The sequence below is a fragment of the Mercenaria mercenaria genome, chromosome 4 (genome assembly GCF_021730395.1).
Source record: "Mercenaria mercenaria strain notata chromosome 4, MADL_Memer_1, whole genome shotgun sequence".
NCBI classification, from domain to species: Eukaryota; Metazoa; Mollusca; class Bivalvia; order Venerida; family Veneridae; genus Mercenaria; species Mercenaria mercenaria.
Genome location: NC_069364.1, coordinates 18313541 through 18327968, shown reverse-complemented (window position 1 = coordinate 18327968; position 14428 = coordinate 18313541). Strand labels below are relative to the sequence as shown.

General features: G+C 35.5%; 1 protein-coding gene across 1 annotated transcript; it reads left to right on the top strand.

Moving 5' to 3' along the window:
* The first annotated feature begins 547 nt into the window (after positions 1-547).
* Positions 548-10749, top strand: LOC123551102 (headcase protein-like). The gene has a single exon (XM_045339804.2). The coding sequence runs from the start codon at positions 680-682 to the stop codon at positions 2192-2194; it is 1515 nt and encodes a 504-aa protein (XP_045195739.2). The 5' UTR covers positions 548-679; the 3' UTR covers positions 2195-10749.
* The last annotated feature ends 3679 nt before the right edge of the window (positions 10750-14428 follow it).

The window sequence follows — 14428 nt, the reverse complement described above, 5'->3', positions numbered from 1 at the left end:
AGGTTTGGTGATTGAATAAAAGCTTCATTTTTTTTTTGGCATTAATTGGAAAGCCCATTAATAATAGTTTAAAGAGATATCGCAAGAATGAATTTATGACACAATAAATCACATACAAGTGAGTTAGTTTAAAACGTATTTTTGGCGTACATGTATTTTATCACATTTATCAAAATGCAAGCCCCATAATAATCCTAAATATTTTTTTTCTGAAAGTTCATTGTGCACCCCTAGAGCGCCTCCGAATTATTTAGGCCGGTTGCACTTTTGCAAGTTTGTGTTCTAATCTATTACGTTGTTAATATAAGTAACGGATCCTCATTAAAAATGTACATGTTATCAATAAAAATTTACCTTAAATTATAAACAAATTCTACACCATCGACCTACTTTAAATCGTAGTAAACAACTTCACCGCTCGCGCTTATTATCATAATAAAAGTTCCTGACCTCAAGGTCAGGGTTATCCATTGACCAATCAGAATTGACATTACGACATTGCTCCAGAATACATCCAATCAGAAAGCTCGATATGTTCAGTCATTGAATGAGCAAAACATAACAAACATTTCGCCGGGATTCAACGCATGTATGCAATATAAAAGGCTTATATTTAGTGAAATTTTCAGTGACAACTTATTCGAAAGGTTGGAACTGTTGTTTGTGGATATTTTCTACCATGCCTCACCAAAAGCATGCGAAGAACAATCGCAGCAATGCGACCAGGGCGGACACAAACAACAACGTGCAGGCAAATCTTGATAACCACGCTCCGCGGCAAGGCCAGAATGTCCAGCGTATGCAGAAATGTAGTTTTCCTGGAATTTGCCCAGTTAAGGAGGAAATGATAGATACCGAGAATGTAATGGATGCAGTTCGCGTTGTTTGTAACAATGAAGCTTGTACTGAAGGGAACTGGATGCATAAAAGTTGTTTCGAATCGTTCGAGGAAAGCGTGCTGGCCTATCTGCGCTCGTGCGGCCGTGCACGTAGTTGGAGTGAGAAACAACGATTGCAAAACTTGTGGACAAAGAAAGGATATGACCTTGCATTCAAAGCATGCGATTGCAACTGTAGTAAAGGGCATCTGAGAAAGGATTTGGATTATATACCTCCGCTTGTCGTGGATAATGCAGCTGGTAAAAAGAAACATAAGAAAAAGTCTCCTACCAGCAAACCAGAGCTGAATACGGGCACTGTTGTTCCGCGTGAGAGAAGACCATCTGGTAATAATAACACAAATGCGAACACTAATATTGCTAACTTGAAGATTAATGGTGCTGTCACAAACGGCAGATTTGACAACGCAGATGCTATAAATGGAAATGCTATTCATATACGAAAGGCTAGCCCTAGTATAACTATCATAAACAACCGCAATGATGAACGTCTACGTGCTAACAGTATAAGCAGTACTGGAAGTAGTCCACCAAATTCTGCCTCATCTGTAACCTCAGGTTCTGATTCACCAGTGCCTCCGTCTCCGCAGAATTCCGTAGTTATACGACCAGTGAACAAGTCAAAGTTCAACTTTTCAGAGCCGGTGTCCAGTCCTGATAACAGTCCACTAAATGGGACATTGATGGGTATGTTTGCAAAACGCTGTGATTTGTCAGCCTTCAGCATTCTTCCAAAGCACAAGCAGAATCCGTATCATATAAAGATGGAGGATGATGCGTTGAATGGAAACGATGATGTTCATTCATTCGTTCTTAACCACTTGAGTTCATACAAAATCACATCACTCCGCTGTCTATTGTGCAAGAATGAGTTGTGTGTTTTCGATCGTTACCCATTAGTAGATGGAACTTTATTCTTGTCACCTCAGGCTTATGACAATCAAGCACTTCAAGTCATTTCAGATGGTCGCCTTCAGTATATCAACGCTGTCTGCGTTTCTTGTCTAGAGGGAGGCAATGATGTGCGTTGTGTGGCTTGCAAACGTAAATGGGATGGCAGCTCCCTCCTGTTGGGGTCGATGTATTCATACGATATTTTTGCTGCAATGCCCTGCTGTCAGAAACGTCTTTCCTGCAAGCATTGCCGACGTGCTGTCGTGGATGTAGCAAGTGGTCTACCATACTTCAGTGAGTACAGCCATATGATACCATGTCCGTATTGCAAGGCGTATGACTACCATTTCATTCGACCTCTTTGCGAAACCTTTGCCATGAAGATGTCTATATGGAATTAAAGCATAGCATATATATCCACTAAGTTACTTTATAGGGCAACTACATATGCAGTGATATTTTCTGTGCAGCTTTTTACATAACCTTACTGCTTTTAAACTATATTTGACCATATCTGACCATATGTTTGATAAGTGAAGAATAAATGTGATAATGAGAAGTGTCTCAAGGAAATCACTACGTAAGGGAACATTTCATTCAAGGATGTACAGAAGTTTGTTTTGTTGAATCATTTTTGCATTAACTGTCATATGCCATTGGTTGAAAATAGTTTGGTCTCCCTTTTTCTTTCAATAGATGTTCATACTTTTTTTAAAATTTGACTATGCTTTATATGCTTTTGTAAGTTATGTATTATTGCAGATTTCTGCAAATTTGGTGCATTGAATTAATATAGTATTTTATAACTGTAATCCTGTAAATTCATTCTACTCCATGTTGTGTTATATGTCAAAGTTTCCTTGTATTCTAAACACTTAAGAGTAGGTCTCACAGTCTGATAACAGAATATAATGTTAGTAGTTCATGATGAAAAGTTAATTATAGATAAGTTATTTAGCAGTGTTTAAGATGGACTCTTCAAGTAATTGAAACTTCTTGTTGTTTACTTCCTTATAAATAAAATAAATTCCATTGAATGTAGGTATCTAAACAATACAGCAGTATATCAGTCAATGAAATACCTAGTTTGTTTACTGTCAGTTTGTTTTGTTTTTAAAACAGAATTAATAGTTTTTTCATTTTGTGAAGCTCAAAGAGTCGCAGTGAAGCAGTCCAAAAATCTTGAAAGGTTTTTATAAGTATATAGACAAATATAAAACAAAACTTATGTCCTGATGACAACACTTTTCTTAAACAGTGGAATTTTGGGGTATAGGGGGTTCACATGCCCTTAGCTGTAAACTTTGTTAAAAAATTAAGAGATTTATTCCCTTTATTTGCTGGTATCTTTGTATTGTCATAAGCTATGTAATAAGGTTTTTTTTTATCTGTTTAGAGTTTTAAAACATCTGTCCAAAAAAATATACGTTTATATACATACTTTATATTAAAAGGTATAAGCTTTTCGAGAATTTAGCAAGTAAAATTTCATTTAAAGTGTTGTATGGCAACTTAAATTATTGTAAACCTAGACTAGCTCCTATACTGTGATTTATTATCCTTTTAACTTCGTGAATGCAGCCAGTCTATATTCAGTATCATGAGAAAATCTCTAAAATAGACTGGCATTTGTCACTATTAGTATTACATAGAATAAAAGTTCAATTTTTGAGACAAGTTCTTATTACCAGTCTAGTGGCTAGTCTACTATAATCCTAAAGGTAGAATAAATTTGCACTTTCAGAACAGGTAGTCAGTCTGAGTTGTTAAAGTTGTGCCTTTAATAGGCCTAGTATAAGCTGTTGTTAATTTTTTTTTTTCTGCAGGAAATCCTGCTATCTGATTTCATATTTTAAAGATATCCATCCTGTGATGCAGTAATTATACTTGCTTTTCGAAATTTACTGATTTGAATGGGATAAAACCAGTGCACTATTTTGAGGCCCTGCATGACAATTTAGTGTATATTTCTGTTTTTATTGCATTGTATTACATTGTTTTGATAGGCCACAGTAAACACTGTCAGATCACTTCAGACGTATACTTACCTTCTATTGATCGTGACACAAATTCAATATTTATGATGAGAACCATTTAATTCCACGCAATGGTTGTCACTTGTGTCATTAACAGCTGGAAACTGTTTTTTTATGCCCCCGAAGGGAGGCATATAGTTTTTGAACCGTCTGTCGGTCTGTCAGTCTGTCAGTCTGTCCGCAATTTTCGTGTCCGGTCCATATCTTTGTCATCGATGGATGGATTTTCAAATAACTTGGCATGAATGTGTACCACAGTAAGACGACGTGTCGCGCGCAAGACCCAGGTCCGTAGCTCAAAGGTCAAGGTCACACTTAGACATTAAAGGACAGTGCATTGATGGGCGTGTCCGGTCCATATCTTTGTTATCGATGGATGGATTTTCAAATAACTTTGCATGAATGTGTACCACAGTAAGACGACGTGTCGCGCGCAAGACCCAGGTCCGTAGCTCAAAGGTCAAGGTCACACTTAGACATTAAAGGATAGTGCATTGATGGGCGTGTCCGGTCCATATCTTTGTCATCGATGGATGGATTTTCAAATAACTTGGCATGAATGTGTACCACAGTAAGACGACGTGTCGCGCGCAAGACCCAGGTCCGTAGCTCAAAGGTCAAGGTCACACTTAGACATTAAAGGATAGTGCATTGATGGGCGTGTCCGGTCCATATCTTTGTCAACCATGGATGGATTTTCAAATAACTTGGCATGAATGTGTACCACAGTAAGACGACGTGTCGCGCGCAAGACCCAGGTCCGTAGCTCAAAGGTCAAGGTCACACTTAGACGTTAAAGGTCATTTTTCATGATAGTGCATTGATGGGCGTGTCCGGTCCATATCTTTGTCATTCATGCATGGATTTTAAAATAACTACGCATGAATGTGTGGCACAGTCAGACGACGTGTCGCGCGCAAGACCCAGCTCCATAGGTCAAAGGTCCTAAACTCTTAACATCGGCCATAACTACTCATTCAAAGTGCCATCAGGGGCATATGTCATCCTATGGAGACAGCTCTTGTTTTAATCAGCATGCTTTCCTAGGTGCGTTATTACTGAAACATGATGGATAGAAAATTAAATGGAAAAGTTGTTTGAATTTGGAATAAGAAAAAAACCAAGATGAAAGAAATAACACATTGACTTTCGAATATGTTCTTTGACACAATCAACTAATTGGACTATCCAGTCAGTAGTAGCTAGAGTGTCTGAAAACCAGTACATAGTTTACATATTAGTTCCCTGAGTGTATTCACAAATTGTCTCGATACCATTATAAACATTGTCCCCACCACTGTATTATGAGAGGAAATTGCTACTTGATCAAGAAATCCAAGATACCCTCTCTGCTTATGCACAGCATTATTACTAGAAAAAACAGGTGTTAACAAAATTGTTCAAGAGTGGGTCCATATTTAAAAGCTTCTTAGTTAAATCTTGACATTTTTTTTACAAATTTTACATATGATTAAGAATTTCTTTATAAAAATATGTGGATGATCACTACATGTATATTCCATTTTACTGTACAGTGAAAATGTAACCTAAATCATGAAAACGGATGTAAAATGAATTTTAAAAGAAAAAAAGAGAAAATCTTAATAGTGTGATGCCTGTGAATATAGGTCCTTGTCAATGAAGTGATAACAAGTGTTTTTGTATCCTCAAACCGGACAAAATATCTAGTTCAAGGACAGTAGAATCAATATCGGGAGTGTTATTTCGCTAGCTAAGTTTTAACACAGATAAGTATTGGTGTGAATTTATGTCGCAATATAGGTACATTTATGATATTACCCTTACAAGACAAGGATAAAATGTTCCTGCAGCTGTCATGATAGGTGACGTTCAGTGACATTGCACGACAAACCAACTGTTTTTTTTTCTAGTCCTTGCCGAGATATTTGACATTAATTTTATGGATTTAGAATAATAAATTATGTAGTTTTTTTTCTCTGCTTTTGAAAGGTATTTATTACCAGTTTAAGTTAAACCTATTTTTCCTGTTTCTGAATTCTGGCTGGATGTCTAAATATATTGATGAATTTAGGTATCAAATTCTCATAAATATTTATATTTACAACTAAATTTGTCTGCTGCAATGTTGTTTTTTTTATATTAGCTTGTTGAAAAGCTTCCCAAAATGCTGAGGAGACAAAAATATAGCTGTAACTTGGCATGTTTACAGCTAAATGTTATCATCTGGCCTTGAACTTGACAACTGTTTACCAGTTACATTTTTGTACAGGTGTCAAACTTGTACAAGGCCATTGCAAAAAAAAAAGTTCTTGTTTGAAGATCAAGTTTTGCTTTTAGGCCAAAAGCAAATTATTTATTAGGTTGGGATAGGAGAGTTTATTTCTGGATATGGAATACAGTTATCTTTTTATACATGTACTGTTCGCAGTATGCGATTGAGCAATGCCGTGTCACAGTTTTTTGAAAAACGCTTTTCAAAACCAGCTTTTGATCATTTCTTTTGACATTTAGAATATGTAATTGAATAGCTGACATACAAAACGTTTTATTTAGACATTGAAAATATTTGTGCAGTTAAATATGCACTTTTACTCATTCAGGTTATTTAGATGGCTTAGTGATTAATTTGATATTTTTTATAGTTGTTATCTCTCTAAACAAAACCGGGACAGTCAAAAGTTATCACTCTGCCACTAATGGACTTAGTCAGACACTATTTCCATGCTGGCCTTGCATTTAAGTACAAAATAATACCATGTTTTGAACTTGAGCTATTTCTTTGTGTTCGTACACCAAAATATGATATGCCGTCTTTTGTCGGCATTGCTATTTTAAGTTTTCGTTTGGGTTAAATTTAGACTGGACTTGAAATCAGTTAATATAAACATTTGAACATGTGACTTGTTGAATTCATAGCTTAATTTAGGCTTACTTTATTTGGCAAATGTTAGTTTAATAGGAGTGTGAGACAAAATACATGTTTATTTCATGTGCACTTTCATTTAGTATTTCTAGTTTCACATGACATAATGACATTTTGTATTAATTACTGTTTCAGTCAGAATTCCATATGTAATTAAAAAAAAAATTGTCAAGATAGTTATTGGAAAAAAAAGTAAAAAGTATTAACTGAAAGTCTAGATAGAAAATATCCTAACATATTATTGAATGCCGGAACCCTATTGGAAACCCAGTGAGTAATGTTTTGGTGAGTCATTGCAAAGATTATGCAGTCTGGTCTGGAACTCTGAGGGCACTCTGTTTGTCTGTTATAAAATCATCCTGTCAGTTCTATTAATCCTTACCCTGCTAAATTTCTATAATGAACTTGCCCATCTTCCAGTTTGGACAGTACCATTAAAGGTTAAAAGGGAAGCTTATCAAAAAGACACTGACTGAATAGCAAACGGTGTAGATCATGATGTGCAGTCTGATATTGATCTACACTGGTCGCAAAGGCAGAATCAATCGTTCAGATTGGCTTCAAGCTTTATTAGAAGCGCGCTAAAATAAATTAGTACAAACTAGTAAAAGTCTGTCAGGTAGCACTGCATTGTGTGGATAGGTGCAGTGAATAACTTACCAGCCAGTCGGTCAACCTGGACATGGCGAGTTTAAACCCTGCTGTGGAGCTAGTACATGCCTTCTTGTTTGGCACAAGAATTGGTTATTTCACAAAGTGGACTTGAGTGATTCATAAAATCTTCAAGCTTTCTCCACATTCAAGTTAAAATAAATAAAAAAAGTACAATTAAGCAAGTAAATAAGAGTTATTGACTATATACTCTGCTTGTATTGTTAAACGTTAGATATATAAGTAAAAACTAGGGCAGATGACACATTTTGCATGTATATTTCAAGCTGACAGTTTATTCTGTCAAGAGTGAGAAATCTATATTTTATGTATGCAAGTGCTTTGGGTAAATTTACATTAACCTCTTGCATTTTGTTGTTTTTGTTTTTTTTTTTCATTTGAATATAATTATGTAATTATTATGTGTCAGTTAGTTTTTGTCGGAGGTATTTTAAGGGAAATTAGTATTGGTGCATTTTTTTCTTGTTCATTTTTTTGCAAAATTGAATTTTTACAGAATAGTGCTGTCATTGTTTATTTCTAATTATGTAAAATATATTTGTTGCATCTGTTATTAACATTAATGACATTGCGGTTGTCCACTTTTCAAATACAGTTCTTTATCTGATGCTCTTGGCCACTTGATCAGACATTTGCTTTAAAATAAAAATATAAATGGAAAATCTGCTTACTCGCCTGTATTTCATTTGAATGATTAACACAGCCACAAAAACCAAGGATAATTAGTCCACAATGAATATTAAAGCGACTCTTTCGCACATTTACTGGGAAAAAAGTATCTCATAAGTACTTAAAAATGTGATCAACAATACAAACTTTTTTATACATGATATTTGCAAGGTATCCTAATAAATAACCAAATATATTGTGAACAGGTGATTTGAGTGAACCCAATATTTAACTCTTTATTTTCACTCACAGTATCATTTTTCAGTGCTGTGTATGTATTCTATGCCAGACTTGGTGGAAATGAAAATGTTGAAAAACTCTAACCAAAAGTATGGGCTAGAACCTTTAAAAAATTACAGTAGTATATCATATATGTAATAAATTGTGATAACTTGCTTTTATTTTTATTTCCTCAATGTATTTTTTCTGACAGTTAATAAGGAAATGCTACTTGATTTATATAGAGCTCTGTGCTTAAATGATATACTTGTAAATTATATTCTATATATCATAAATACAGACTGATAAGAAACAAGTTGAGAAATGAGAAGTTAATTCCTGCAAGATCAGTTTTTAAATACTTAGGATTTTATCAGATTTTTAGGTCTTTGTTAACTTATTTCTAATGGTCCTGTATTTGGAATTTAGAATATCATGATAAACAATATATTTACAATGTGAAATCATGAAATAAACATGACTTGTCGCACAGACGGTGATATTTGATATCGTGTGACTATTTTTGTCCTTGAAATCACTTGGTTGGAATGCAGAACAAGGCAAAACTGATCGTTCTTTGTTTATTTTCATTCATTTTTATTGCGCAAAAGAAAAGCTAGTTCATTGACACAATATGAGTTCATTGACACAGTATGAATTATAGATTTACCTCCAACAGTCTGAAAACTTTTTCTGAAATAATCCATTTGGTATTTAGTCTTAGCAGAAGCTAACTATCTGTTATGTCAGTGGGGAAAAACTCTGTGAATGATGTTTCATTTTATTTGAACTTTCACTGTTCTTGTTCCAAGCAATGTCATGGTAATACAGCTTCCATAATTATTGATTCAAAAAACTGATGAATGAATCCAATTAAAGAATATCAATTAACTCATTTCAATTATGCTATGACAGTTCTGAAGTTGTAATTATTTTGTTTATAGTCTATATTTGTACTTTAATTTAGAGATAAGGGAATTAAAAGGTTTACCCAAATGACTTAAAAAGTTGGTCTCTTGTCCAATAAGGCATTAATTTTCTGTTAAAATGTAAATTGTTTGAAATAAAATATTCCATTGTTAATATGTACAAAAATATTGGTGCATATATGTTATATTAATTTGACAGCAAAGTATATTTTTGTGTGTGCATAATACATGTAATCATTTAATTACATTTTCTTCTGTAATTACGAAAGTATTTTTTAAATGTATTCTTTTGATGTTTTTATCATGCAAAAAGTATCTGTTTAAACTGGAAAATATTATTGTGTAGTTAGAGTGTGAAGTTGTTCTAACAAACACACAAAATTAATGTTTATGTGGGCCCCAAAACTTTGGAATGCAGAGTGCTTAAAGTTTACCTTTGTCTGTCCGTCTGTCCAGGTGTATGCCCAGATTTGTGTTGTGCATACCTCAAAAAGTATTTGACCTTTTATCATGTTACTTTGAAGGATTGTTAAAAGCATGTAAAATTGTGCATCTGGGTTTTTTTCTGGGATTTCACTCAGTAAGATCAGAGTTACAGCCCTTGACATAGTCAAATATATGCACATTGGGGCTAAAAGTTGTCAAGTATTTGACCTGGAGTCATGAATGAATATAAGGTTGTTTTTCAACAATGTGTAGTTGTGCACCTTAGATCTTGTTTATGGTTTTACTCAGCCAGACCAGAGTTATGACCCTTGACTTAATAAAACTACAGTTAAAGGGCTTGAAAGTTTTTGACGCATGTATCGAGAGAGGATTTGACTTAGGGTTCACCTGGAGTTTTGTTTTAGATTTTTTGTACTCAACTTCAAAAGACCAGAGTTATGGCCCTTGACTTAGTCAAACGTAATGTACTAAGGACTTAAAAGTTTGTGCCACATGTATCACAAAAAGTATTTGACTAGGAGCTTCACAGCCCCAACACAAGGTAATAAGAAAATTTATTATTGCGTTGTTAAGAAGTAACATGGTAACATATAACGGCGCAGCCACAGGGAGTGCGGGCACCAGTCTCCTCTGTACACCTCTCCTACAGACACTCTGTAGTTCTGTATATATATGCATATAATGTTTTTTTCTTGATCATAAAGTTAACGACTTTAGATGTTTTTGATGACTTATTAGAGTCTTGTCGCCCTTATTGTTGGCAGTAAACTATTCCATAACATGGAGGTGTCCATGATGGAAAAATATAGGGTTGACAGATTAAAACTTGTTGTTTTTCTTTTTCAAATTGTTTTTGATAATGTTATTATTAATGATATTAATTTCATGCTGGGAAGTTTATGTAAACTGCAGTTACATGGTGGATATAATTATGCTATAAGTGATGTCATGTCTGGAAAGATAACACTCGTCATTATGCATATGTTCTTGTCTTATGGTCAGTCTGTTTATAATTTGTAAAAGTTCGCATAAAGAAGTGCTGTTCGACTTTTTTGTCTTTATTAAAGTTCTAAAAATTAGCATTGTTTGTTTTTGATATGCCTATGTAGTTTTGAGTCGTTGAAATGTGCTCTCTCGATAGTTGCTTACAAGTTTGTATTATCATATTTATTTATATTGTTTGACTATAAAAGAAATACGCCATGACTTATAATAGATTGGTGGGTATTGATCAAAGTTCTCCTCGAAGCCCATTTGTGTTAAGGAGCACTTAATGGTCTGGCGTCCATCATCCACTATTTACATAAATATCATCTCTGAAACTGCTGGTCAGAATTACAGCAAATGTAGTGAGTAGCATCCTGGCAAGGTCCTCTTGTCAAGTTTGTAGGGGCCACTAGAGCTGAGAATAGAAAAAAACTCCTTTGAATGACTTCTTCTCTTGAACTGGTCTGTAGCATCATTATAAGGTCCCTTCCTAGTGTTGTTCAAATGGAGGAAATTGACCTCTTGTAGGGACTGCTAGAGCTAAAATTAGAACTTCTTGTGAACTGCCAGATGGGTCTTAATCAAACTTGGTCTGTAGCATCTTCATAAGATCCTCTTACACGAGTTCAAAGGGGATGATTGGCTTCTTTATGGCCTGCTAGTGGTAAAAATAGACAGTTTTTTAAACGGCTTCTCTTGAACCGCTTGATAGATCATCAAACTTGTGTAGTATCAGCATAATATCCTGTAAGTTTGTTGAAATGGGGGCACTTGGCCTGAATTAAGGCAGCTTAAAATAGAAAAACCTTTAAAACGACTTGTCATGAACTACATGTTGGATTTCATCAGACTTAGTGGCAAAAAATAAGGATCTTTTTAGCTCATCAGTTCTGAACTTTGTTCAGGGTGAGCTATTAGTATAGGTGGATAGTCTATATGCTGCGTCAACAATTTTACTCGAACATCTGTTCTGAAACTGCTATTCAGAATTACACCAAACTTTGTCAGTAGCATCCTGGCATGGACCTCAATCAAGTTTGTTCAAATGATTCACCTTGGCCCCTTTTAGGGGCCACCTGAGCTAATAATACAAAAAACCTTTAAAGAACTTCTTTTCATGGACTGCTGGATGTGTCTTCATCAAACTTGGTCTGTAGCATCATTATAAGTCCCTCTCCCGATTTTGTTCAAATGTATGCACTTGTCCCCTTTTAAAGGCCGCTAGAGCTAATTTAGAAATACCTTTAAATGGGTTCTTCTCAGGAATCGCTAGATGGATCTTCATCAGACTTGGTCTGTATCATCATTATATGGTCCTCTCCTAGATTTGTTCAAATAAGGGCACTTGGTCACTTTTTGGGGCCACTAGAGTTAAAAATAGAAATTAAAATTAAATTAAAAAAACTTCTTTTCATGAACTGATCGATTCATCGTCATAAAACATGGTCTGTAACATCATTATAAGGTCGTCTTCCAGTTTTATTCAAAAGGAGGCACTTGGCCCCTTTTAAGGGCCGCTAGAGCTAAAATTAGAAATACTCTTAAATGGCTTCTCATGAACAGCTAGATGGATCTTCATCAAGTTGGTCTGTAGCATCATTAAAAGGTCCACTCCAAATTCTGTTCAAATGGGGGCAGTTGGCCCCTTTTAGGGACCACAAGAGCTAAAATTAAAAATACATTTAAATGGCTTGTAGCATCATTATCATGAATGTCCTTTCCCAAATTTGTTCAAATGGGGGCATTCGGCCCATTGTAGGGGCCGCTAGGTCTAAAATGAAAAAAAGCTTTAGTGGAAGTTACGTCCAGCGATGGCGTCAACAATTGGGAATAACTAAAAAAACTGTTACTCTTTTAAACCTTGTAGGCGGATTAAGAAACTAATTTTACACCCCCATGGTGAGTCCTGGGCCCCTAGTGACCGTGACCTTGGAGAAAACATATTATAGGCCCGAAGGGACGTATTATGTTATACCCCAGTGTCCGTCTGTCCGTTAGCAATTTCGTGTCCGCTCTGTAACTCTTGAACCCCTTGAATGATTTCAAAGGAACTTGACACAATTGTTCACCACATCAGGACGACGTGAGGAGCGCATGTTCTGGATGGCACGCTTCAAGATCAAGGTCACACGTAGGGGTCAAAGGTCATATGAGTGTGTTTCGTATCCGCTCTGTAATTCTTGACCCCCTTGAAGGATTTCAAAGAAACTTGACACAAATGTTCACCACATCGAGACGACGTGCAGAGCGCATGTTCTGGATGGCTCGCTTCAAGGTCACACTTAGGGGTCAAAGGTCATCGCTCTGAAACTCTTGAAACCCTTGAAGGATTTTAAAGAAACTTGACACAAATGTTCACCACATCAAGACGATGTGCAGAGCGGATGTTCTGGATGGCTAGCTACAAGGTCAAGGTCATACTTAGGGGTCAAAGGTCATACCTTCGGGCGTATATTGCTCCGATTGTGGTGCTCTTGTTTAGAATTTTTGATGCCTTTGAAAATTCACAAAAATGAAAATTTTTCAAAAACTGTTATATATATTGCTTTGAAACCTTGTAGAATGATTAAGTCATTTTTCGTACCCATGGTGAGACCTGGACCTCTAGCAACCTTGACCTTGAAGAAATTAGCATTTTAAAGATTTTTTTAAAGCCATTGAAAATTCACAAAAATGACAATTTCACAAAACCCGTTACATATATTGCGTTGAAAACTTGTAGGATGGTTCAAAAAATAATTTTACACCCTTGTCTGTCCATCAGTATATGAGTGTCTCTGTTTTTGTGCTTGTGTGTATGTTTGTAATGCTTCTTCCCTAATTTTGTGTTGTACTTATCTCTAAAAGTATATAATCTAGAGTCCTGATATTTAGAGTCCTGGGTGCACTTGGCCACTTTTTGGGGCCACTAGAGCTAGAAATAGAAATGCCTATAAAAACTCACGTACCACTTAATGGATCATCAATCTTGGCCTGTAGAATCATTATGCCATCCTCTCCCAATTTGATTTTAGGGGCCTCTGGAGCTGAAATTGGAAATACCTTTAAACGATTTCTTCTCATTAAAGGCTGGATTGTTTTTTAGCAAACTTGGTCTTAGGATCATTAAAAAGGCCTCTGTCAACTTTATTTACATGTGGTAGTTGGCAACTTTTAGGGGCCGCTAAGGCTAAAAATAAAAATATCTTTTAACGACTACTTCTCATGAACCACTGAATGGATCTTTATCAAACTTGATCCGCAGCATCATTATAAGGTCCTCTCCAAAACAGTTTTTTTTCAATTGTGGGGTGCTTGACCCCTTTTATGAGTCGCTAGATTTAAAAATAGAAATGCCTTTACATGACTTCTTCTCATGAACCGCTTGGTGGATCTTCATCAGACTTGGTCTGTAACATATTTATGAGGTATTATGCCGAACTTGTTCAAATTTGGGCACTTGGGACATGTTAGGGGCCACTAGAGTCAAAATAGAAATACCTTTAAATGATTTCTTCTGATGATTATGCGTTTTTAGTGTGTGACAGCAAAATATAGAAAAAAAACCTTTAAATAACTTTTTTTAAATGAACAGCTCAAAGGATTTTCACCAAACGCAGTTAGAAGTAAAATCAGATAGTTAAGGTTTTCTTTAAGTGAGCGACTTAGGCCATTTTGGACCTCTTGTCTTAATTTTTAGCCCAACAATCCGAAGAGGTAGAGCTATTGCACTCATCCTTTCAGTGGCGTCATTGGTGTTGTCCCGATTTTGTTAAGTTTTTGTTTTTTAGC